Genomic DNA, 27,677 nt, shown 5'->3' with positions numbered 1-27,677 from the left:
CTTAGCCAGCCAGCTAACATGAGCTATTTAGACAACTAGCTATGGTCAGCGAGCTGGAGCCCAACTACCGGAGACCAGTTAGAACCCAACTAACAAAACCCAACTAAAACATGACTGCAGAACAAAAGAGCAGAGACATACAGAATGACACGCTAGCAGTAAGCCAAGGTTATAAAAAAGCAGGTATGATTCTACCTTTCATTTTGAGCCCATGGCAAGAAGGCACCAGAGCCTATCGTGCTAACGAGTTCCCACTAGATAACTCAAACACTACGTTTGCAAGTCTGAGCTTGATACTAAACCAGCATACAAACTCCGCAGCACAGAGTAGAATAGCCATATGACGTTGAGAAAAAGTGCATTGTGGGTAGTTTAGAAAATATTCAGAAATAAATTAAGAAATATGTAATAATTCAAAAACATAACTGCTTGTACTTATAGGTAACCAGATCGTGACTACAACTAAGTCACAAGTTACAACTAAGTCCTAAAACACTCTGTGTTGTTACACTGGTGATAGTGTTACAATGCTGATTGTGTGACGTATTATCTATTGGACGGAACTCTTCTTTCAACAGCAGCAGTTAGTCAGCCACCTCGGTCGCTTGCTAGACAAAATAGCAGAACCAATAAATCTATTTAGACGCTTTAGTGTATATTAGCCACTGAGTTTTAAACCCACTTCCTTCGTCGAGTTAGTCATCCGATTTAATTTCATATTTACGGTGTTGTTGTTATTAGTCAGTTAGCGGGCTGGTTAAGTTAGCATTAGCCTCGCTAGCTAACATTCCCGACCATGAGCTCACTAAGGTTCTCCCCTCCTGCTGAAAAAGAGGAGGTTTGCTGGACGGAAAAAGAGGGACTGTGGCTTAACGTTGTTGTGAAAGAGGAGGCAGAGGAGTACACAATACAAAAACAAGTGGAGGGAGAGGCTGTTACAGTGAAAGAAGAAGAGAAAGACGTTTCAGTTAAAGAAGAAGAAGACGCGTTCAGAGTGAAAGAGGAAGAGGATGTTACAGTAAAAGAAGAGGAGGAAGAGGATGATGCGTGTTTTCGAGTGAAAGAGGAGGAGGGGGAGATGACTGTGACATTGAAAAAAGAGGAGGAAACTGGATATCTGGGCTCGGTTTCCCAAAGGCATGTTAAGGCATCCAATGGTTCTAAAGTTGAACGGGCCCTGATTAATACTAGTAAGTACTGTCTTAAAAACAGAGGCACAAACTCTGCAGTTGTTGAGCTGATGTGTGGTGTTAAAGGGGAAATATGCAATAGCTACATCCATATTTAGACTTTAATGTGTTTATTTATAGCCATTAATTCTTGAAGAATATAACACGCCTCATGAACTTAGTTCAACTGCCCTACCACACCAGAACCGAAAATAAGCTTTTTTTTTACTACTCTAATAAGCGCTTTTTACTCCAATGTTTAGAAACAATGTAAATCAACACTGTAAAGCTTGGTAGAGCAAAACATGGCTAGAAAAACTATAATGTTGATATCATAGATGGTCAGTCCTTGCATCCGTATGTCTGTTTATGAATTTGAGACTAGTTACATTTCTCCAGTCCCATCCATCATCTTATTACCAAAACAGTGGTGGAATTACAGCTCTGTTATTGTTTCAACTGCAGATTGGTTGGGGCCTTTTTTAAAGGGACAACCTAGGATGTTAACAGCAACAAAATGGCTGCCCAGAGACATGGTTTGGTAAACAGCTGAAGGATTGGGGCAGGAGAAATGTAACCACTCTCAAATTCATTGAGAAAGCTGTTGTGGCAACGTTAACCCAGAACCTAGCGAACTCGTCAAGAAGTTCAGGCATCTTGGCGTAACAGTTATAAGGTGTTGGCTTGACAGTCGCTGGACCCAGGTTTCAGTCCAGCTCAGGGCTACCCCCTGAATACACTACACTATGAATACAAGGACTGGCCATCCACGAGGTCAAAATGATCGTTTTAACAAGATTTCAAGGCTATACAGTGCTTGTTCACAAACAGTGGTGTTTTAAGAGCTTATGTTTGATGCATTTATAAGTTATATTCTTCAAGAATCAATGATTATATAGTAAAATGGGTGTTTCTACAACTGCCCGGGGTAGATTTCCTGTGTGGGTCAAATTGTTAGAGCTGTTAAGTAATTAGCTGCGTTAGAATACTCATACTAACTGTACTATTTGTTATGTTAATTGAGTATATAGTAGGCTTATTGGTCATAGTATGATGTAGTTAGTATGCCAAAAGTTCCCGGATGTGTCTGGCAGTAGCTAGCTAGCTAAGGTCAGAACGGTCAAATCAACCCAACTCCTCGGCCGGAGCGTCCAGTGGCTCCGAGAGCGAAGTGGGTTGAATTTACAAACGGACAATCTGACAACGCTCTGAATTTATGAAGCACTTTGGCATTCAAGATTGAATTTAAAAACACACCCGAAGTCATAAAATGTCTAACTAATAATGTGTTATGCTAACTAGCTAGCAAGAGGTTGCATAGCAACGGCATAAACTTCAGGTAGACAGGAGAAGAGCGCTCAACTGAAAGGATACGGTTAATTTACAAAATACTACAATTAAGTAATAATAGGTAGTGTATATTCATTAAGTATGTAGTTACAGTATACTACAATTAACTAATAGTATGTAGTATATACTCATTAAGTATGTAGTTACAGTATGTTAGCATGGGTATTCAATCACAGCTATTTGCCTTTTTTCAATGCCATTACATTAAAGGCGAAAAATACCTACATTCAATAACATTTATGAATTGTTTGAAACCTTTATTTTCAACCCTTCTCAATGTTGGTGCCTTGCCGGATTTGTATATATATTTTTTATATAACACTACTTGACTTTCCTTGTATTTATGGCAGTGTAGTTCCCTTATTAAGGGTCAGTCAACTTTGGTACAACATACTATGGGGAGTCGTGACTTCGGTTGAAGGATCTAAAATCACACCTGAAAAGGCCAATGAAATCCACGCCTGGCTGGAAGTCCCGCATTCCACAGGTGATGAGCGTCAGGCTCAGATTCATTCCTTAAATTATTCCGCTCTTCACCTCAGTGTGAACAGGAACAATTCATACTACTAAAACAAACAATTGGAACATGAGACGGTCTTAAGTTGCTCCAACTAAACTGACCTTTAGTGGTAGAGCATGATCACCCCCTGGACTTTGTGTGGTTCTCATAGTTTCCTAATCAAAAACATTGTCCTGGCTATAGCAATGAGTAAGATGGCTAAAAATGAGACCTAGACAATGAAAGTTAAGACCTAGGTAAAGTTGGATTTATAGTCACACATTCAGACGTTCAACAGACATTGGCCAAAAGCCATTTAAAATGGTATAAATCAATAACTAATTCACTGATTGTCACAGAAACATCAAACTGGGTATTATTAATTCTATAAATGTCTAGCATACTTTTACAACTTTTGTTTTGAATAAAAATTCCAGTTTTGATGTTATAGAAATACATAAAATCTAAAGTGCCATTTAAAAGCGGTATAAATCAATAACTAATTCACCATTTGTCACAGAAAATTCATAATTAAAAGTTAATTTGTGGAATTTCTTTCCTTAATGCGTTTGAGCCAATCAGTTGTGTTGTGACAAGGTAGGGTTTTCTCACTTTCCAGTAGGCTTATATTTAAGATATGGCAAATAGGAGTGGCAATGTCGTCCGCTATTATCCTCAGTCATTTTCCATCCAAGTTGTCAGACCGCGGTGGCCTGAAAAAGAAAAGGAGAACCTCACACTCTAGGAGCTCAGATGCAATAATTTAATAACCTAATAACCAATGTTTTCACAGACAAGCTGTCTTCATCAGGGTATAATGACCAACACTGCAGGTAACTGGTTTATATTGTGTCAAAGGACACACACAGGTGTCTGTAATCATGTCCGAATGTGGCCTGATATCATTGGTTAATTTGCAGATATAAGTAGAATGTGTAAAAACATAAATGGATAGCATACAGTCATAGATACAATTTGGCTACATAGACCTACAATGAATAGCAATATTACAATAATGGCTATGTTGAGACCGACGGGAGCAAGGCTCTTTAAATTAAAGATCCAGGCAACCTCTCGTTTTAACAATAATTTGTCGAGGTCACCCCCTCCTAGGGAGGGTGATGTGTTCGATGCCAATATAATGTAGGGATGAAATCAAGGGGTTCGCTTCCAAAATGTTATAAGATAAATAACTGCCTTAGTTGTGCATGTGATAACACCTTTGATTGGGATCTGTTTCCCTGTTTGGGGGTGTTTTTGGAGGATCTATAATTGTAAGTGCCATTGCATTCAGCGCAGCCATTACACTTGTAATACGAAATACGACGAATGGAGGGTCTGAAAACACATTACCGATACTGTCATCGTATCTTATGTGCCAATGTTTGTGAACGATTCCCTGAATTTGTTCACAGCACTTTGAATTAGAGGTCGACCGATTAATTGGAATGGCCGATTTAACTAGGGGCAGAACGACAGATTTTTACCTTGTCAGCCCGGGGATTCAATCTTGCAACCTTATGGTTAACTAGTCCAACGCTCTAACCACCTGCCTTACATTGCACTCCACGAGGAGTCTGCCTGTTACGCGAATGCAGTAAGAAGCCAAGGTAAGTTGCTAGCTAGCATTAAACTTATCTTGTAAAAATCAATCAATCATAATCACTAGTTAACTACACATGGTTGATGATATTACTAGTTTATCTAGCGTGTCCTGCGTTGCATATAATCGATGCGGTGCACATTCGCGAAAAAGGACAGTCGTTGCTCCAACGTGTACCTAACCATAAACATCAATGCCTTTCTTAAAATCAATACACAAGTATATATTTTTAAACCTGCCTATTTAGTTAACCTGTTGCGACGAGCAAACCCGGATCCGGGATCCTTTTTTTTTTTTTAAACCTTTATTTAACCAGGCAAGTCAGTTAAGAACAAATTCTTATTTTCAATGACGGTCTGGGAACAATGGGTTAACTGCCTGTTCAGGGGCAGAATGACAGATTTGTACCTTGTCAGCTCGGGGGTTTGAACTTGCAACCTTCCGGTTACTAGTCCAACGCTCTAACCACTAGGCTACCCTATAGCCTCAAGCTCATTACCATAACACAACGTTAACTATTCATGAAAATCGCAAATGAAATGAAATAAATATATTAGCTCTCAAGCTTAGCCTTTTGTTAACAACACTGTCATCTCAGATTTTCAAAATATGCTTTTGAACCATAGCTAAACAAGCATTTGTGTAAGGGTATTGATAGCTAGCATACCATTAAGCCTGGCATTCAGCATGCAACATTTTCACAAAAACAAGAAAAGCATTCAAATAAAATCATTTACCTTTGAAGAACTTCAGATGTTTTCAATGAGGAGACTCTCAGTTAGATAGCAAATGTTCAGTTTTTCCAAAAAGATAATTTCTGTAGGAGAAATCGCTCTGTTTTGTTCTTCACGTTTGGCTGAGAAAAAAAACAGAAAATTCAGTCATAACAAACTTTTTTCCATAATATCGACAGAAACATGGCAAACGTTGTTTAGAATCAATCCTCAAGGTGTTTTTCACATATCTATTCGATGATAAGTCACTCCTGGCAGTTTGGTTTCTCCTCTGTTCAAAATGGAAAAAAAATGCGCGCACCTGGAGATTGCGCAATAGTTTCGACGGAGGACACCCAGCGGACACCTGGTAAATGTAGTCTCTTATGGTCAATTTTCCAATGATATGCCTACAAATACTTCAAATGCTGCAAACACCTTGGGGAAACGACAGAAAGTGTAGGCTCTCTCCTTGCGCATTCACAGCCATATAAGGAGACATTGGTACACAGCGCCTCAAATCTGGCTCACTTCCTGTATGAAATTTTATCTTGGTTTCGCCTGTAGCATTAGTTCTGGGGCACTCACAGACAATATCAATAGTTTTGGAAACGTCAGAGTGTTTTCTTTCCAAAGCTATCAATTATATGCATAGTCGAGCATCTTTTTGTGACAAAATATCTTGTTTAAAATGGGAACGTTTTTCATCCAAAAATTAAATACTGCCCCCAGAGTTTCATGAGGTTAATATTGCCTGCTAACATGAATTTCTTTAAACTAGGGAAAATGTGTCACTTCTCTTGCAACAGAGTCAGGGTATATGCAGCAGTTTGGGCCGCCTGCCTCGTTGCGAACTGTGTGAAGACTATTTCCTCCTAACAAAGACAGCCAACTTCGACAAAGGACGATGATTTAACAAAAGCGCATTTGCGAAAAAAGCACAATCGTTGCACGACTGTACCTAACCATAAACATCAATGCCTTTCTTAAAATCAATACACAGAAGTATATATTTTTAAACCTGCATATTCAGCTAAAAGAAATCCAGGTTAGCAGGCAATATTAACCAGGTGAAAGTGTGTCACTTCTCTTGCGTTCATTGCACACAGAGTCAGTGTATATACAACAGTTTGGACCGCCTGGCTCGTTGCGAACTAATTTGCCAGAATTTTACGTAATTATGACATAGGTTGTGCAATGTAACAGGAATATTTAGACTTATGGATGACTTACGGAGCGGTTCCGTATTTCACTGAAAGAGTAAACATTTTGTTTCCGGATTTGACCATATCAATGACCTAAGGCTCGTATTTCTGTGTGTTATTGTGTTATAATTAAGACTATGATTTGATAGAGCAGTCTGAGCGATGGTAGGCACCAGCAGGCTTGTAAGCATTCATTCAAACAGCACGTTCGTGTGTTTTGCCAGCAGCTCTTCACAATGCTTCAAGCATTGCACTTTTTATGACTTAAAGCCAATCAACTCCCGAAATTAGGCTGGTGTAACCGAAGTGAAATGGCTAGCTAGTTAGCGAGCGCTAATAGCGTTTCAAACGTCACTCGCTCTGAGACGTGGAGTAGTTGTTCCCCTTGCTCTGCATGGATAACGCTGCTTCGAGGGTGGCTGTTGTCGATGTGTTCCTGGTTCGAGCCCAGGTATGAGCGAGGAGAGGGACGGAAGCTATACTGTTACACTGGCAATACTAAAGTGCCTATAAGAACATCCAATAGACAAAGGTATATGAAATGCAAATCGTATAGAGAGAAATAGTCCTATAATTCCAATAATAACTACAACCTAAAACTTCTTACCTGGGAATATTGAAGACTCATGTTAAAAGGAACCACCAGCTTTCATATATTCTCATGTTCTGAGCAAGGAACTTAAACGTTACCTTTCTTACATGGCACATATTGCACTTTTACTTTCTTCTCCAACACTTTGTTTTTGCATTATTTATTTGAGGCAAAATTTATTTTATTTATGTATTATATTAAGTTAAAATAAGTGTTCATTCAGTATTGTTGTAATTGTCATTATTACAAATACATTTCAAAAATCGGCCGATTAATCGGCAGCAGATTTTTTTGGGGTCCTTCAATAATCGGTATCAGTATTGGTGTTAAACTCATAATCGGTCAACCTCTAACCGTAACCCAACACCTGGCGACCTCGTCAAGAAGTTTAGACATCTTGGCGTAACAGTTATAAGGTGTTGGCTTGACAGTCGCTGGGCCCAGGATTGAGTCGGTGTCGGCTTTTTTGGTCCTCCAATAATCGGTATCGGCGTTGAAAAATCATAATCGGTCGACCTCTACTTTGAATAGCAGGTAGTAAGAACGCAAGAACGCTTGGTTTTTGCGAGACTGTCCTTGAATGAGAGAATTTCTTGATTTTTGTACCCCCTCACCTCTGTCAAATTGTTTTTTGCAAATTCTTTTGATTCAAGAGTGAGACTCTCCTTTAGTCTGTTGTTCTTAGGTGAAGTTATGGGTCCTACAGTAGGTCTGTGTTACAGTTAGGATCTTCCAGTAGTTATCGATGTTACTATAATGTGAAAACAAGACAAAATATGACTTGTTGCTCACATGACTGTCTTAACCTGTTAGTCCTATAGGGGCAGTATTTCATTTTTGGATAAAAAGACGTGCCCGTTTTTAGCGCAATATTTTGTCACGAAAATATGCTCGACTATGCTTGTAATTGATAGTTTTGGAAAGAAGACACTGACGTTTCCAGAACTGCAAAGATTTTCACTGTGAGTGCCATAGAACAAAATCTACAGGCAAAACCAAGATGTTTGAGCGACCAGGAAATCAACAGGATTTCTGACGGCACGTTTTCCATGATCGCCTTATATGGCTGTGAATGCGACAGGAATGAACGGACACTTTCTATCGTTTCCCCAAGGTGTCTGCAGCATTGTGACGTATTTGTAGGCATATCATTGGAAGATTGACCATAAGAGACTACAATTGCCAAGTGTCCCGCACGGTGTCTGCGTTGAAATTGGTGCGCAAAAGTCAGCTACCAGTATTTTTCCATCCGAATCAGAGAAGAATGCACGCTTCCAGGGACGGCATTTCAATGAAGAGATATATGACAAAACACCTTGAGGATTGATTCAAACAACGTTTTCCATGTTTCAGTCGATATTATGGAGTTAATTCGGAAAAAAGTTCGATGTGTAGGTGACTGAATTTTCGGTTAGTTTCGGTAGCCAAATGCATAGTAACAAAACGGAACGTTGTGTCCTACACAAGCATCTTTCAGGAAAAACTGGACATCTGCTATGTAACTGAGAGTCTCCTCATTGAAACATCTGAAGTTCTTCAAAGGTAAATTATTTTATTTGATCCCTTTGCTGGTTTTTGAATATGTTGCGTGCTAAATGCTAACGCTAAATGCTAAGCTAGCTATCACCACTCTTACACAAATTATTGATTTTCTCTGGTTCTAAAGCATATTTTGAAAATCTGAGACGACAGGATTGTTAAGAAAAGGATAAGCTTGAGAGCAGGCATATTTATTTCATTTCATTTGCGATTTTTAGAAATCGCTAACGTTGCGTTATGGTAATGAGCTTGAGGCTATGATTACGCGACCGCATGCGGTGTGGGTCGGCCTAAGAGGTTAAGACAATTGTCAAATAATTTAACAGACGTCAATTGTTGTACAACTTCATGGGTATGCTCTGGGCATCACCTTTTATCTCAAATAAACAGTGGATTTCTACTGTTGTGGGACTTGCGCACACATCCCGTTAGCGGGATCATTTTCGTCAACATCCGCTGAATTGCAAAGTGCAAAATTCAAAGTAAATTACTAAAAATATTTAATTTTAATGAAATCACAAGTGCAATACAGCAAAACACAGCTTAGCTTGTTGTTAATCCACCTGGCGTGTCAGATTTCAAAAAAGCTTTACAGCAAAAGCTATCCAAGCGTTTATGTTAGGACATCTCTCTCAGCAGACAAAACATAGACAACAGCAAAGTAGATTGGTCACGAAAGTCAGAAAATCAATAAAAATGAATTGCTTACCTTTGATGATCTTCAGATGTTTGCACTCACGAGACTCCCAGTTACACAATAAATGTTCCTTTTGTTCAATAAAGATTATTTTTATATCCAAAAACCTCCATTTGGTTAGCGGGTTTTGTTCAGAAATCCACAGGCTCGTGCTGGTCATGACGGGCAGACAAAAATTCCAAATAGTATCCGTAAATTTCGTAGAAACATGTCAAACGTTTTTTATAATCAATCCTCAGGTTGTTTTTACAATAAATAATTGATCATATTTCAACCGGACCGTAGCCTTTTCAATAGGAGAGAGAGAAAATGTCTGCTCCAAGCTGTTGCGCATGCAAAACTCTGCTGGTACCCAGCCATCCACTGACGCGATGTGATCGTTCTCGCTCACTTTTCAGGATAAAAGACTGAAACTATGTCTAAAGACTGTTCACACCATGTGGAAGCCATAGGGAAAGGAATCTGGTTGATATCCCTTTAAATGGAGGGGAGGCATGCAATGAACAGAGAGATTCGTTTCTCTTAGGCATTTCCTGGATTTTGGATTTTCCTCTGGTTTTCGCCTGCAATATCAGTTCTGTTATACTCACAGACAATATTTTGACAGTTTTGGAAACTTTAGAGTGTTTTCTATCCTCATCTGACAATTATATGCATATCCTAGATTCTGGGCCTGAGAAATAGGCAGTTTCATTTGGGTACGTTTTTCATCAAAATACTGCCCCCTACACTCAACAGGTTAATCATCTGTCTGACTTTGTCGTTCACACAGGAGAGAGACAGGACTATCGTGGATCCTCTGGGGTGTCAACAGGAGAGAGATGTGAGTATCCTGGGTCCTCTGGGGAGTCTCAACAACAACAACATGATGCTGAAGAGGCAGAGAAGAGTCTCTTCAGATCAGAACACCCCAAGAAACACCAGCAGAGACCCACATTGACGAATCCTTACTGCTGCTCTGACTGTGAGAAGAATTGCAAATCTTCATCAGAACTTAAAATACACCAGAGAATCCACACAGGAGAAAAGCCGTACCACTGCTCTCATTGTGGAATGAGTTTCTCTAGATCATATTCATTGAAAACACACCTGCTAATTCACACAGGAGAGAAATCTTATAGCTGTACTCAATGTGGAAAGAGTTTTACTACATCTTCCAATCTGACTAAACACCAGAAAACACACACAACAGAGAAACCTTATAGCTGTGATCAATGTGGGAAGAGTTATGGTACAGCTAGCTATCTGACTTTACACCAGAGAACACACACAGGAGAGAAATCTTACAGCTGTGATAAATGTGATAAGAGTTATGTTACATCTAGCTCTCTGACAGTACATCAGAGAACACACACAGGAGAGAAACCATTTAGCTGTAATCAATGTGGGAAGAGTTTTACTACATCTAGCTCTCTGAAGGTACACAAGAGAACACATACAGGAGAGAAACCCTGTAGCTGTACCCAATGTGGAAAGAGTTTTACTCGATCAAGCTCCCTGCAAATGCACCAGAGAATACACACAGGTGAGAAACCATATAGCTGTAATCAATGTGGGAAGAGTTTTACTCAGCCAAATGGACTGATATTACACCAGCGCACACACACAGGAGAGAAACCATATAGTTGTACTCAATGTGGGAAGAGTTTTATACAGGCAAGCTGCCTGAAAGTACACCTGAGAACGCACACAGGAGAGAAATCTTAACACTGCTCTGACTGCGACAAGAGTTTTGTTAGCTTAAGTGATTTAAAATCGCACTAGAGAACACATACACAGGAGAGAATCCTTATAGCTGTGATCAATGTGACAAACGATACTTTGATAAAAGATCTCTGATCAGACATCAGAAAATACATACATGAAAGAGTTGTTTTCATAATGTCACAATGTAGAGCCTAAACGTTTGTCCCCTGTTCTATTGATTTCAACATGATATGGATATTAGCCTCACAGAAAAATCCAGGCTCTGAATTGAAAGGGTACTATTTATATGATTTAACAAAAAGTGACGTTACGACCCACTTGAATCAAAATGCAACACTTCAAAATGTACAGTTGAAGTCGGAAGTTTACATACCCCTTAGCCAAATACATTTAAACTCCGTTTTTCACAGTTCCTGACATTTAATCCTAATTAAAATTCCGTCTTAGGTCAGTTAGGATCACCACTTTATTTTCAGAATGTGAAATGTCAGAAAAATAGTAGAGAGAATGATTTATTTCAGCTTTTAATTATTTCATCACATTCCCCGTGGGTCAGAAGTTTACATACACTCAATTAGTATTTGGTAGAATTGCCCTTAAATGTTTTAACTTGGGTCAAATGTTTTGGGTAGTCTTTCACAAGCTGCCCACAATAAGTTGGGTGAATTTTGGCCCATTCCACGTCAAAGAGCCGGTGTAACTGAGTCAGGTTTCTAGGCCTCCTTGCGCGTACACACTTTTTCAGTTCTGCCCAAAGAATTTCTATATGATTGAGGTCAGGGCTTTGTGATGGCCACTCCAATACCTTGACTTTGTTGTCCTTAAGCCAATTTGCCACAACTTTGGAAGTATGCTTGGGGTCATTGTCCATTTGGAAGACCCATTTGCGACCAAGCTTGAGCTCTGTCCTGGGCAGGTGCTCTATCCAAGTTTTAACTTCCTGACTGATGTCTTGTTGCTTCAATATAGCCACCAAATTTTCCTTCCTCACGATGCCATCTATTTTGTGAAGTGCACCAGTCCCTCCTGCAGCAAAGCACCCCCACAACATGAAACTGCCACCCCCGTGCTTCACGGTTGGAATGGTGTTCTTCGGCTTGCAAGCATCCCCCTTTTTCCTCCAAACATAACGATGGTCATTATGGCCAAACAGTCCTATTTTTGTTCCATCAGACCAAAAAGTACGATCTTTGTTCCCATGTCCAGTTGCAAACCGTAGTCTGACTTTTTTAAGGCGGTTTTGGAGCAGTGGCTTCTTCCTTGCTGAGCGGCCTTTCAAGTTATGTCAATATAGGACTCGTTTTACTGTGGATATAGATTATTTTGTACCTGTTTCCTCCAAAATCTTCACAAGGTCCTTTGCTGTTGTTTTGGGATTGATTTGCACTTTTCACACCAAAGTACGTTCATCTCTAGGAGACAGAACGTGTCTCCTTCCTGAGTGGTGTGACGGCTGCGTAGTCCAATGGTGTTGATACTTGCGTACTGTTGTTTGTACAGATGAACGTGGTACCTTCAGGCATTTGGAAATTGCTCCTAAGGATGAACCAGACTTGTGGAGATCTACAATTTTTTTCTGAGGTCTTGGCTGCTTTCTTTTGATTTACTAATGATGTCAAGCAGAGGCACTGAGTTTGAATGTAGGCCTTGAAATATATCCACAGGCACATCTCCAATTGACTCAAATTATATCAATTAGCCTATCAGAAGCTTCTAAAGCCATGACATCATTTTCGGGTATTTTCCAAGCTGTTTAAAGGAACAGTCAACTTAGTGTATGTAAACTTCTGACCCACTGGAATTGTGATACAGTGAATTATAAGTTAAATAATCTGTCTGTAAATAATTGTTGGAAAAATGACTTGTGTCATGCACCAAGTAGATGTCCTAACCGGCTTGCTAAAACTATAGTTTGTTATCAAGAAATGTGTTGAGTGGTTGAAAAACGAGTTTTATTGACTCCAAACTAAGTGAATGTAAACTTCCGACTTCAACTGTAGCTAGCTGTTTACCACGTTGGTGACCCACTTGAATCAAAATGCAACACTTCAAAATGTAGCTAGCTGTTTTCTACTAAGTTGTCCTCTAAATAGTGATGTACACATTATTCCCAGATTTCATGTGGTTTTTGAGCTGTTAGGTTTAACAGGACGTGCAATCTCATCTCCCCCTTTTTCGCGCAATTGATTTCAACGTGATCTCGATGAGTGATGACAAATAAGTGTTGCGTTCCTTTGTTTAGCGACCCCTAAATTTAAATGCATCACTCCAAAATGTGGCTGACTGCCTTCTGCAGGTTGTCCTCTAACCAGTGAGGTAAAAGATATCTCCCATTTCCATGTGTTTTTGTTTAGTTGTGTTAGTTTCAACAGCATGTAGAACTGATTTCCCCCGTAATCGATATCAGTGATGTATTGCTACTTGTCAAAAACAACAGCGTTTCTGGTGCTTGTGCAGTTTAAAAGGTAATATGTGTAAATAGTAGATTTAATGTTTAGGTTTTCAATTTATCACAAACTGTTTCTGCATATTAGTTGTTGATTTGGACACCCCACTTAATGTAATTGAAAAGACGTTGAAAATAAGACTTTGCCCAATACATGCTCGGTTGTAGTTGAAAGTGAAAATTGAGATGTTTTTCTGGTCGTTTTTTCAATGACTTGAAAACAACTTAATTTCAACGTACTTGCAGCCTATACACATGGACGCAGTATAAGAAATTGGTCTATTATCAATTGTATTAACAATCTTACAACACCACTATTTCTTGACAACATGTGGAAATTGTCTTTATTCTACTACTGAAGAAGCATAACTAAAATCACCTCATATTTCAAACATCAGCCTAACAAAAGACATGTTTTATTATTCCATGCCTCACCATTAAGTTAATTATTGCCAAAACATATTAACAAAGAGGTGTACATTTGGTTTTGATGTTTCATATTTACAATTCATGTAACATTTAGTAATCATAATTGTTTATGCAACAAACTGACAATATTTGGGTACAATTATATTGACATTGTTGCTCTGCTTTTAGAATATCAGGGTTAATTCTCAGATGTGCAAATCCAAATGTACTAGAGCATGACATTGGGGACTGGGCCCCGATCCAACAACATGCCTGTCGAGTGAACCCTGAAAAGAGAGAGAATCTCCACAGTGAGGTGGAAAGTTACTACAGATATTGCAGGAGTTTCCTCTTGAAATCAGACATGTCTGTGGCAAGGACAACTTGGTTGCTGATTGTCTCTGGGGTGGGCAGTCAAAAAGATTTGTGTTGTGATCGCAATTTATTTTGACTGCATGTTTTTCCATATTGGAGATGATGTTTGTTTGGGCTCGTTCCAAGGGGACGAGAGTTCTAGAAGCCAGTTAGTTTTAGGAAGACGAGAGTTCTAGAAACGAGTGAGTTTTTCAAAAAATAAGATTGTAGAAAAAATATATATATTTAGACGTGTTTTTTCCTGTTTTTAATTGTTGACAGCCAGTAGACACCATGTTTATATTGGTGAAGCATTGTAGTTGATTATAATGTGAAATGTTGTTTTCTGTAGGAGGTGAGCAAATTTGTCCAAGGAAAATATGGGATATATTTGTTCTCTTAAGGTGTTACAGGCTTTGGTTTTTCCATTTTTGTTTTGAGGTTGCACTTTAGCACGTATAGCACGTAGCATGCACTGACTGGTGTCACCTCGTTAGTCAGTATGTGTTACATCTGTGCTGGCTTGTCCATCTTGTTAGTGGGAAGGTGTTTCACCTGAGCTGGTCCAGGTTATATTTACGAGTGTCTGGCCCAGTGCTCCAGTTGTCTTGATTAGATGTGGAGAGTCAACACCTTTAGTTGCTCCACCTTTTTGGTTTACTTCCTGTCTGTAAGTTTGGTGTGGGTTTTTATTTTGTTTGCCTCTTCTTGGGAAGATTTAGTGGGTCTCGTGGTGGATGTCTTTTTGGTCCCAGTTGTTGTTACCAGTCAATTATCAGTTGATGCCCCCATAGTGTCTTTCAGAGCCTCTCCTAAAAAAACAAGTTATATTTTGGGTTGGATTTAGCATCATATTTTAAATATTTTAATCAATGGCATTTCCTTAATGCTCTTTAGTCTTTCAGTTGTTATTCTTCTGTTTTTATCCTCTTGTGTTTGTGTACTAAATATTTCTCTTTCATTGTTTTTTCCTGGGAAGCCATTGTTGCATCGATGTCTGAAATGTGCTGTATAAATAAAGTTTGATTTGAACATTTTGCAAAACAAATGAACCCAATGACAGATCAATCAACAGACTCTTGGACCATCTTAGTATGAAAAACAGTATCAATCCCACTTTTCAAGCCTGTTGAAGTGGTAAACACCACCCCTGGCTCTACCAGGGGCTTGAGGTGGTCTCCCACAGCTCTGATTATGTCATGTTCTGTGGCCTTGCTGTTCCATTTCTTAACTGCCCTTGCAACACATTTAGTTATATTATATAAAACATTCAATGTAATGGATATGGAGCATCTATAGCCTCGGTTACACCTGGCACCTTCTGTCATCTGATCACGCCAAACTGCATTAGGTTCAGATCTACCAGGATGGGCCTTTGATACAGTCAGGCCATTGAATATGCATAAGCAATGTCAAAAAATGAGTGGGAAAAAGTACATTTTACACAAGTGATCTTCATAATAAATCAAATCAGATGTTATTGCGGGTGTAGCGAAATGCTTGTGTTCCTAGCTCCAACAGTGCAGTAATATCTAACCATTTCACAACAAATACCTAATACACACAAATCTAAGTAATGGAATAAGAACATATAAATATATGGATGAGCAATGTCAGAGCGGCATAGACAGATACAGTAGAATAGGATAGAATACAGTATAGACATATGAGATGAGTAATGCCAGATATGTAAACATTATTAAAGTGACTAGTGTTCCCTTCCTTAAAGTGGCCAATGATTTCAAGTCTGTATGTAGGCAGCAGCCTCTCTGTGTTAGTGATGGCTATTTAACAGTCTGATGGCCTTGAGATTGAAAAACAGCTTCTGTCTCTCGGTCCCAGCTTTGATGCACCTGTCCTGACCTCGACTTCTGGATGATAGCGGGCTAAACAGGTAGTGGCTCGGGAAAGAACACGTGTGTGTGCCTGAGGGGAAATTAACTTTCATGCAGCCAAAAGGGGTGAGAAATGACACCACTATCAGTGGACAATTTGCACTAATGTAAATGAACATAGATATTGGAACATAATCCCTTTTGCTGACGTGATGAACCGCTAAGCGAACATAAATATTTACCATCTAAACCATGTGACCTCTCACCTCTCTGGCTGTAGAAGTGTTCTTCCTAACCAGTCCCTCAACAGCTCTGACTGAGCTCCACCCTCACTGGGTCTTCAGAGGAGAGGAAGGCTGAGGAAGGATGAATGGATCATTCAGTCAATAAAGTGTAGAGCTGCTCTCTATGCTGTCTGACAAAATCACTATTTTAGTAGTTCATTAAAGTAAATTAGGCTTTATGACTGCTGAATACCAACTATCAATCACTTAGATCATACATTTTCAGGTAGAGATACATCCTTGGGACGTCCCTAGCCCATTGAAGTTGACATTTAAAATGGTTACGGTTGGGGTTATTCTTCTGTCTCTTTTACATCGCAGGTGTAAAATAAACAGAAACAAGACAAGTGGGCACGCAATGGATTATGGTCATTGTAGTTAATTGCGTTTTATATGACAAACTATGTCGCATATTGTCCTGTTGGAAGCTACAACTCCATACTACATCACACAGTTCAGCTGAGATCTGACTTATCTCCAGACTAGCTCCAGACACACCCTCTGGGCAGACAGGCCAAAGGCGCTTGCTTGCTCCAATTCGGGAACCGTTGATCTACTTCAGAGGAACTGTGCAGAGTGATTTCCTGTTGTTTTGATACCTCACTAGAAGACTAGAATAACTAGCTGTTGCTACAGAACGAAATGACCAATTCACAGTTCGTCTGTCTTGTTCTCCACACACCAAGATCACGTGTTTTCTATATGCACAAGATAGTTTGACTATATAAGGCTTCTGAACTCCGTGTGTCATCGAGCTCTCGGCCAGCTACATTATTGCAATTCTTATTAAAAAAGTTGATTGTTTGAAGAAAAGTCTCTACTTATGGGTTACAATTCTCACCAGAATGTGTAGTAACAATGTTAGCCCAGACGCATAGTACAGAATGAATGACTGGCTGCGCAGTTCAACGTCAACCTTCTCACCTCATACTGTATTGGAGCAGCAGCAGCTGACTTGATCGTTGATGCGCATATTTGAATCTGAGAGTAAATAGAGTCGACTACACTCTAAAAATTAAGGGTTCAACTGGAGTTGTTCTCGGATCCCCTAAGAACCGTAGGGTTCTGGTCAATGAAAAACAGCCCAAAAGGTTCTTCAAATGACTTGTTAGAAGGTGGGTTCATCGAGGAACCTCCGTTGTTGCTGGACTTCTTCCGGAAACTTCGCAATTGCAACTGAAAACGCCGGTGGCAAGTTTGGATGCGACAACAGTTAAAAAGGTAAGTTGGGTTGATGTTTGGCTCTGAATATATATATCGAAATAATTTAGATAATAATATAACATACTAATAATGAATAACGAAGACAATTATGGTTTTCTGTGAATAGCTTCCATAACGTTACTATAGCTAATTAACGTAAATATTAGAAACGGTTTGACCGTCGGCGTTGTATGAGCTACATACAGTACAGTACCGTTAACTAGCTAGCTAACGTTATGTCCTAACTAGGCAGAACTAGGTTTGGATTATTTCCTGAGCTATATTCTTTCCCATATTGTATATCGTTTCCATAAAGCCAACATGGATTTACACTGATTAACGTAAGTTTCCAATCTAGAGCAGTTCTCACTATTGTGAGAATGAACTAGCTAAAGTTAGCTTCGTTAACTAACTTTGTTAGTGTTGTTATGTTTTAATAACATAACGTTATCCAGCAGGCTATGCGGGCGCGTGAGATGATTAAAGAATGCCTTGCATGGCTAAACATGGAGTGTTCTAGCTGAAGTATATGTTCATTAAAAGTAGTTAAACCTACGCCCTTGTTTGTCATTATATACGGAACAAACACAACATGGTGTCAGATTGGTAGTCGCTATGACGAGACAGAGAAAAGGAGTAACTCTTCAAATTTCCGCGACGAAAATGGAACATTCTACCACAAATCAAGTGACGTGGGTAGTCGAAGATGCTAGCTTGCAAGAGCGAGGACAACGAGCCGCAGCAGCGAGAGCGAGGCTGCATTGGAATCTGTTGATGAGTAACATACTGAAGTAAGAGAAATTGACACTGTTCCTGTTCTCCGTCATGGATAGGCTTAGTCCTCCTACTCCTATCCAGTTAACAGGCAATCTAGCTGACAATTGGAAACGTTTCAAGCAGAGATTCAATATCTACCTAGCAGCCAGTGGTGCAGGGGGAGATGATGACAAATTGAAAGCGTCCATTTTTCTGCATGTTATTGGAGAGGATGCATTGGACATTTACAATAGCTTTCAGCAAGACGAGGCAAACTTGACATTGACTGTGCTATTGGGAAAATTTGAGGAGTACTTTGTACCAAGCCAGAACGTCACGTTTGAGAGGTACACGTTTTTCTCTCATGATCAGAAACAAGGAGTCAGTTTTGACCAGTATTTGACTGAGCTGAACACACTGAACAAAATGTGTGAATTTGAATATCTGAAAGACTCACTAGTGAAAGACAGGATAGTCTGTGGCATACTTGATAATGGACTCTAGGAGAGATTGCTGTTTGAGCAATATTTAACTTTGGATAAAGCAGTGAAAATGTGTCGAGCAGCTGAAACCACCAGAGCACAAGCTAAAGAGCTGTGCAGGGATGAGACGTCAGTGTATGCAATAAAAAGAGAGGAGCAATACACACAACGCCTTACAAAACAAAAACAAGAAAAAGAGAGAAATCAAAACACTACATGTGGAAAATGTGGATTTATCCACAAGCTAAAATAATGCCCTGCATATGGCAAATCACGTAACAACTGTGGGAAAGATAATATTTTCTCAAAATGCTGCAAAGCTGAGGCTACAAAGAAAAAGGTTCACACAGTCGAGGAGATGGAATAATTATTTGTTGATTCTGTGGAAATATGCAATGCAGTAAATGCTGAATGGATTGTGCCATTGACTGTGAATGAAACTATAATACCATTCAAGCTTGATACTGGAGCACAGTTAAACCTGTTATCGCTGGATGACTACAAAACACTGAAGGTGAAGAGCAAAATACACCCGGTGAAAATCAAGGTTACTGGTTATACTGGGAGAACGTACCAGTCAAAGGTAGCTGTATAGTAACTTTACAGCATCAAGGAAAACAGTTCAGAGCACAGCTGCTGATTGTGGAAAAGTGTACAGCCTATTCTAGGAATCATTGCATGTGAAAAGCTCAATTTGTTGAAAAGAGTGTATGTAGTGACATCACAGACTGAAAATGACCAATAATCAATACTGGCTGAGTATGAGGACGTGTTTGAGGGTCTTTGATGTTTACCAGGAGAATAAAACATATGTACTGATGACATTACTCCAGTTGTACATGCAGGCAGAAAAATCCCATTTGCACTTCCTCAAAGAGGAACTCGGACACATGGAAAAGATGGACGTCATCACAAAAATATACCTACAGACTCGGTAAACTCAAGGGAAACATCAGCCATCAACAACATAGAGCGCCCGAAGAACAAGGACGATGTGAGACGCTTCATGGGCATGATCACCTACCTTGCAAAGTTCATACCTCAACTGTCAGCACAGTCCACTCCACTCAGATGTCTTCTGGAACTGAAAAAGGAATGGGAATGGTCCCATGAACAGAAAAACGGATGCAAAAACCTAAAGAAGACAATCACAGAAGAGCCCGTGCTCAGATTCTATGATCCAGAGAAAAGCACAAGGATTTCTGCAGACGCGTCACAGTTTGGCCTGGGAGCAGTTCTTCTGCAACAGCATGACGACACATGACAACCCGTCGCTTATGTGTCCAGAGTCTTGATAGGCGCAGAGACAAGGTGTGCACAAATAGATAAAGAACTACTGGCAAGCACATACGCTTGCGAAAGATTTCACCAATACGTCTACGGACGAGACTTCGAAGTAGAAACTGACCACAAACCATTGGTGTCAATTATTTCGAATCCACTGAATGATTGTCCATTGAGAATCCAGAGAATATTGATCAGACTGCAAAAGTATGATGTGAAGATGATCTATACCCCGGGAAAGTTCATGTTCGCCGCCGACACTCTTTCTCGAGCAGTCGACAAGAAGGAGAGCTTCGACACACAGAACACTGAGATTCAGGCCTATGTTGACATGATTGTAGCTTCACTTCCTGTGTCTTCTGAGAGAATGGAGCAGATCAAAAGAGAGACCGCAGCTGACCAAACATTGACAGAGTTGATAGAAACTACACTGACAGGATGGCCAGAAAAACAAGGATAATACAGGATTACAGGATGTGTAGAGCAGAGCTCACCGTTGTGGATGACATAGTGTTCAAAGGCAACAAGATTGTCATTCCCATGACACTATGCAAAGAAATGCTACAGAAAATACACGAGGGCCACTTGGGTGAGGAAAAATGTAAACAACGAGCACGAGAAGTAATGTACTGGCCAAGATGACCTACAGGCCAAAGCAGCAAGCAGAGCCGCTAATGCATCCTCCAGTACCCAACAGACCCTACTACAAAATTCTCAAAGGTCTGATGAAAAAGGCACATGATGGAAAGGAGAATTTCCTAAAAAATCTGATGATCTACCGCAGTGCACCGCTGCAGAATGGACTTTCACCTGCACAAATGTTGATGGGACGTCGCATCAGAACCAACCTACCCATCCATGAGGACTTGTTCATAAAGTCAAACTCGCAAAGGAAAAACAGAAAGACAAATGAAAACAGCGACGCAACAAAAGTGCAAGACACTTACCTGAACTGAAACCTGGAGATCATGTACGACACCGAGACATCACTACAGGAACCTGGATGCAGCAAGGGTGTGTGCAGAGAGAAGTTGCACCGTGATCCCACGAGATCCCAACGGAGCATGGATCAGAGACTACTGAAACGCCTGAGACGAAACAGAGTGGATCTAAGGCATCAGCCATTCACTCAAGGGACTGAGGATCATCAGGAGGATACTGCTGAAGCATCAAATGCCTTTAGAAATTGACAAGTCAGTCAGAACAGACTATATTTAGTTGAAAAACGATTTTAGTTTTAAGGAAAGAAATTTGGGGAAAGAAATGTGTGTTATTGAAAATTGCATGTTATGCAGGTTGAGTAAACAGATGTGATGTGACATGTGTAGTTACATAGAAAATTAGTTTTCTTTTAAAGGAAAGATGTGTTGTTATGTGTTAATAACATTTAGACTATGTTTCCCAGCAGGCTATGCGGGAGGCGGATGGTTAAAGAATGACTTTGATTGCTAAACATGGAGTTTTCTAGCTGAAGTATATGTTCATTAAAAGTAGTTAAACCTACGCCCCCATTTGTCATTATATAAGGAACAAACATAACAGGCATCACTACAGTCCCTGGTTTGAATCCAGGCTGAATCACATCTGGCCGTGATTGGGAGTCCCATGGGGAGTCGCACAATTGGCCCAGCATCGTCCGGGTTTGGCCGGGGTAGGCGGTCATTGTAAATAAGAATTTGTTCTTAACTGACTTGCCTAGTTAAATAAAGGTTAAATAAAAATAAATATTGGGTACAGGAACAATGGTGGATATCTTGAAGCATGTGGGGACAGAGAGATTGAATATGTTTGTAATATGTCTCATAGCAAAGGGTCTGAATACTTATGTAAATAAGGTATTTCTGTTTTTATTTGTAATAATTTCCCGATAATTTTGAAAACCTGCTTTTATGTTGTCCTTATGGGGTATTGTGTGTAGATTGAGGATTTTTATTTATTTAATCCATTTTAGAATAAGACTGTAACGTAACAAAAAGGTGGAAAAAGTCAAGGGGTCTAAATACTTAACGAATGCGCTGTAAACCAAAAAAAAAAAAAAAAGTTTATTAAATGCATTTAAAATGAAAATAAAATATTTCCTCAACTGTGTTTCCCACTCCAGACGGCAATGTGCGTCTTTCTGGCAATGCTGCTAGTGTGAGGTATAATCTAGTGCACGGTTCTAAATAAACTGCTAGTCAACCACCTCGGTAGCTTGCTAGCCAACATAGCCAAAAGATTCAAGCTATTTATACGCTTTCGGTCAATATTAGTTATTGTTTTTTAAACACACTTCCGTCGTATCTACTTCTTCATCTATTTAATATTTACGTTGTTTTTGTTAGTCAGCTGGCTGGTTGTTAGCACTAGCCTAGTCGCTAATGATAGCTAGCTAGCTAGCTAGCTAACATTCCCAAACATGAGCTCCCTAATCTTCTCCCCTCCTGTTAAAGAAGAGGAGGTCTGCTGGACGGATAAAGAAGCTCTGGGGCTGAACATTGTCGTGAAAGAGGAGAAGGAAGAGAAGGATGTCGCAGTAAAAAAAGATGTTGAGGGTGAGGCTGTTACAGTGAAAGAAGAAGATACGTTCAGAGTGAAAGAAGAGGTTGTTACTGTGATCGAAGAGGAGAAAGAGGATGCAGTTTTGGTGTGAAGAAGGGAGAGATTACTGTCACATTGAAAGATTAAGAGGTGGATATAGATCTGATAAACACCAGTAAGTACCGCCTTAAATTGGTTTTTAACTTTGGATATTCGGAGTTGGCTCGTGTCTAGAATCAGACGTAGAGAGCAAGCTACCCCTTGTTTTCTCCGTTCCGTTTCCAAAAAGTAACTTAACATATATATATTTGAGAAAGGTCTATCTGGGGGACACTTCGTGTAGTGATGTTTTACTACACACCGTGCCCCCCAATAGTGCCATGTGAGAGTTGGGTTGGCTACACCAAAGATTATGGATATACTGACAAGATGTCGTTGTCCACAAAGCGGCACTGAGGGTTCTTTAGCTCCCGCTTATCCTTTCTTTGGATTGCTGGATACGTATTGTAATCTATTGTTTATATTCTATGAGGGTTGTTGTCGTCAACCACCTGTATTCAGTGGAGAGAGATGCTAAAGCTACTAGCATGAATATGCATAGCGATCTGGAGAGAACTCCTATAGTGTTTTTTTATCAAAGTTGTCGGTATGTCACGTGTCCACATAACTTAAGCATTACGAAACTTCCGTTGGATCAAGTAAACCTCATGTTGCAAATAAGCCATTAATTTGGTTGTTGACCATATTAGATACTCATTGACCTCCATACTAAAAGTCATTGCTTGGTGGGCGACTCAACGAATAAACTCTACCTGCTTGAGGGAGACAGATTTTCCCTTCAGTTCGGCCTCTCTCTTCCTCTCTGGCTACACCCATTTATAATGCTACCAGGGTTTCCGTGAAGGGTAATGCATCACAACAGAACATTTAGATTATGGTAATGATTCACAACAGAACAATTCGATTGTGGTAATGAATCACAACACCACATGCAACTCATGTAATGAAACGGACAATAAAACAACATTTTATAAACATTTTATAAAATGCAATTCAGGGGAAAACACTGTTCTAAATAGTCTACCTGATTGAGGTTCATATCTGACAGAGACACTTAGAAAGAGGGTGAATCTATTCTACTTTGGCTTCTGGACAATGAAAGAAAGTGAATATGATAACCAATAGAACAGGAGAGAAATGGCATAGTGCTGGGTCCAATAGAACAGGAGAGAAATTACATAGTGGTGGGTCTAATACAACAGGAGAGAAATTACATAGTGGTGGGTCACATTGGACAGGAGAGAAATGGCATAGTGGTGTGTCCAACAGGTAAATAAATTGAAATAAATTGTCCCAAATGATATAATGACTGCTGTCTATACAGAAATAAATAAAATACTTTACCAGAAAGCATGATGTTGCCACAGAGGAATCAGGGATCATTAGCTTCTTTAAAAAAATAGCTGTTATGGTTTCAAAGCACAAGCTTGTAGGCTTATGCCTATTGGGCAGTGCGTGTGGTAATAGGCCTAGCTGATTATTGAGTTGTGGCTGTCAGTGAAAAGCAGCTCAAATATGTGTGAAGATAATGTCTCTTGAGTATAATTTCAAATGTTGAGTCAAGAAGAAGGGGAGGGTTGTGTGGTGAAGATATAAGTGAGTCTCTTTAGAATGTCCTCCGCTGGCTTCCACCAATTCTTACTCCTTCATTGTGTCATTGTGTGAATTGATTGCCTTTAGATTGAGTTTATTATATCAATAGGTTTACATACATTTCTGTTAATGCATGTATTAATTGCAATCATTTACCATTGTCATTCTCGTAGTGGAAACGTCTGTTCAAAACCTGCTTCACTTGTGAGAAACAACTTTTGGTTTATTTCATAATCGTCATCTACAAGATTTATCAAAAAAAAATGTCATTGTTTTTGTTTGGAGTGCTCCTTGTGAGCGATGAGCGTGTCTGATTGCTCTGTCCTGATAATGTTGAGGGAGCGCCCACCTGAGCATAGAACTAATTGGCCTGCTGCGCCGAAATGTAGGAAAGTGTTTTTTTGAAACTTCCATTGTGACGTTCCCTGGCAAGAAAGCCAAAAATGTCTCTCAAACAGAAGAGTACACTCAACCAGTAATACATATAAACTGCTATATTATGTCTGCATTATAAATAGTCTATCGCTAGTTAACTGAAATACTTACCACTCTTGGCTTTGGGCAAAGGACCAGCGCAGTACACCAGAACCCTGCTGAAAGGTTTGTCAAAAGCAGGCATAGGCTGCAAAGGTGCAACCGGTACGGCTTGGTTCGGTTTACCTGTCCGCTGCAAACGTCACAGGATTTACAGTGAGCCACAACATCCTGTTTCAGACGTCTTGTTGACCCCCAGATGACCTGCCATACTACCATCGTGAGCCAACCTCAGTATCTCTTGTCGAAGCGTAACTGGAACAACAATTTGAGATAAACTGGGCCAATCGTCTTGTCCAGAAGTGGCGCGAGCACCATTTCCTCATTAGAGCACCACTTCCTCATTAGAGCACCACTTCCTCATTAGAATGTTATTAGAACGCCATTTCCTCATTGGAATGCCATTTCCTCATTGGCATGCCATTTCCTCATTAGAGCGCCATTTCCTCGCTGGAGTGCCATTTCTGTCAAAATTACCTACACAAACTTCATTAAACTCTTCCTCTGGATGTATCTCAGCAAAAAGAGGCTAGAGGGAAACATCTTTACTCTGTTCATCAATCGGCTGCTTCCTAGTAACATCTTTACTCTGTTCAGCAATCAGCTGCTTCCTAGTAACATCTTTACTCTGTTCAGCAATCAGCTGCTTCCTAGACATCCAAGTGTCAACTGTAGGGATCCTTTCTTCATTCAGAGGTTCTACAAACTCTCACCTTTGGGTTTTCAAAGGAGAGGTCAGGAGGTTTACTGAAATCAGGATAAGACGCTAGACTTGCTCCCTGTGACTTTCTTAGACAGAGCACGTGCAACGGCACATGCTGGGAACACTCTAGGGTACTTTTCTGATAACCTGCCAGGTTCCTCAATTCTGGGTTCCTTACAAACGACAGGATTTGGCACAACTTCCCTCCAGCCAAATAATTTCCCAATATGAATGAGACCCCCTTCACTGGTAGGCTAGGCCTCACTCCAACGACAACGGAATGAGACATAAGATCAGATTCGAGTTCCACATTTATAGAAACAGACTTCCATGCAACCCCTCTCCACGCCTTTTACTAACACACTGTAACCAGTTGCTGAAGTGTCAAAAGTAAAACACCCTCCAATGTGAAGGGCTTCCCCAGTGTAGTACTGTTATATCAAGGATCATTTTGCTATTTGATTTTGAATTGTAAGACCAATAGAAGTATCAACAAAAAATAATAATAAGTTAATTCATGTCAAAAAATGATTAGTCCATACTGCTGTAACCCATAGTAACACATTGGATAACATTCACAACATGGAACAACAGTAACCATAGTAACATTGTTTCCCCCAAAACATCAAAAGGAAGTTTGTTCTGAAGTGTCTATCTGAGGGAGAGAAACAATTATATGTATATATTTTTTTTTTACATGTCTTTAACCCCCTTTTTTCCCTTTTTTAAGTCTTTACACATTTTGTTACGTTACAGCCTTATTCTACAATGGATTAAATAAATAAAAGTCCTCATCAATCTACACACAATACCCCATAATGACAAAGAGAAAATAGGTTTGGAGAAAAAATGTAATATTTATTCAAAATAAAAAACAGAAATGCCTTATTACAGCACCACTGTGAAATAAGTATTCAGTCCCTTTGCTATGAGACTTGAAATTGACCTCCAGGTGCATATTGTTTCCACTGATCATCGTTGAGATGTTTCTACAACTTGGAGTCCACCTGTGGTAAATTCAATTGATTGTACATGATTTGGAAAGGCACACACCTGTCTGTGGCTACCACAGCATTCTGAAGCGATACGCTATCCCATCTGATTTAGGCTTAGTGGGACTATCATTTGTTTTTCAGCAGGATAGTGAACCAACACACCTCCAGGCTGTGTAAGGGCTATTTGACCAAAAAGGAGAGTGATGGAGTGCTGCATCAAATGACCTGGCCTCCACAATCACCCGACCTCAACCCAATTGAGATGGTTTGGGATGAATTGGACCGCAGAGTGACGGAAAAGCAGCCAACAAGTGCTCAGCATATGTGGGAACTCCTTCAAGACTGTTGGAAAAGCATTCCAGGTGAAGCTGGTTGAGAGAATGCCAAGAGTGTGCAAAGCTGTCAAGGCAAAGGGTGGCTACTGGAAGAATCTCAAATATAAAATATATTTCGATTTGTTTAACATCTTTTTTTGTTACTACATGACCTTCCATATGTTTAAATTCATAGTTTTGATGTCTTCACTATTTTTCTTCAATGTAGAAAATAGTAAAAATAAATAAAAACCCCGGAATGAGTAAGTGTCCCCAAACCTTTGACTGGTACTGTATATCTCATGAATGTTTTTACATTCAGTTACATAAAGTCCCTTTCTTACCACTTCTTCCATAGTCAAACATGTAAGTAAAGCTTTTTTTTAATCAAAAAGGATTGTCAAAAATGTATTGAATTCAAATGGATATACCCAGCCTACAAAGCATAACAGCCACTCTGTGATGACCAGTTCTGATCTTTTATTGAGGGATCTAGTCTAGATTAAACCTCATAGGAAGACAGCTTTATCATGTGGAGGTTTCATTCAGGTATCTGTTTAACTAGATACTGTTGGTCTTTGGCAGGAGAGAGACCAGACTCTCGCTCTGACAGCAGGAAAAGTCCTTCAGGGGAACCAGACCCAGAGACTCCCAAACCAGCGAGACGACACCACTGCTCCCACTGTGAAAGGAGTTTTAGCTGGTTAGGGAATCTAAAATGCCATGAGTGGACACACACAAAAGAAAAGCCTTCCCAGTGTACCCAGTGTAGAGCTTTTTACCCTGTTAGCAATCCTGAAAAGGCACGAGAGAATACACACAGGAGAAAAGC

At 39.8% G+C, this 27,677-nt stretch overlaps 2 protein-coding genes across 2 annotated transcripts in view; one reads left to right on the top strand and one right to left on the bottom strand.

Moving 5' to 3' along the window:
* Window positions 1–27,677, bottom strand: part of LOC118386785 (gastrula zinc finger protein XlCGF17.1-like) — a 96,209-nt gene that overhangs the window by 59,045 nt on the left and 9,487 nt on the right. The window lies entirely within an intron of this gene.
* LOC118386780 (zinc finger protein 664-like) lies at window positions 573–13,140 on the top strand. Its single transcript, XM_035774616.2, has 2 exons — window positions 573–1,190; window positions 10,140–13,140. The coding sequence occupies exons 1-2, from the start codon at window positions 797–799 to the stop codon at window positions 11,072–11,074; spliced, it is 1,329 nt and encodes a 442-aa protein (XP_035630509.1). The 5' UTR covers window positions 573–796; the 3' UTR covers window positions 11,075–13,140.

Source organism: Oncorhynchus keta, chromosome 8, assembly GCF_023373465.1.
Source record: "Oncorhynchus keta strain PuntledgeMale-10-30-2019 chromosome 8, Oket_V2, whole genome shotgun sequence".
In the NCBI taxonomy this organism is placed as follows: Eukaryota; Metazoa; Chordata; class Actinopteri; order Salmoniformes; family Salmonidae; genus Oncorhynchus; species Oncorhynchus keta.
Note: the sequence above shows the minus strand (reverse complement) of the source record. Positions and strands in the feature narration are given on the sequence as shown.

Coding starts and splice junctions, on each gene's coding strand:
- LOC118386780 (XM_035774616.2), top strand. CDS start 797: ATGAGCTCACTAAGGTTCTCCCCTCCTGCTGAAAAAGAGGAGGTTTGC. Junction 1,191..10,139: donor ACGGGCCCTGATTAATACTA/GTAAGTACTGTC, acceptor TCGTTCACACAG/GAGAGAGACAGGACTATCGT.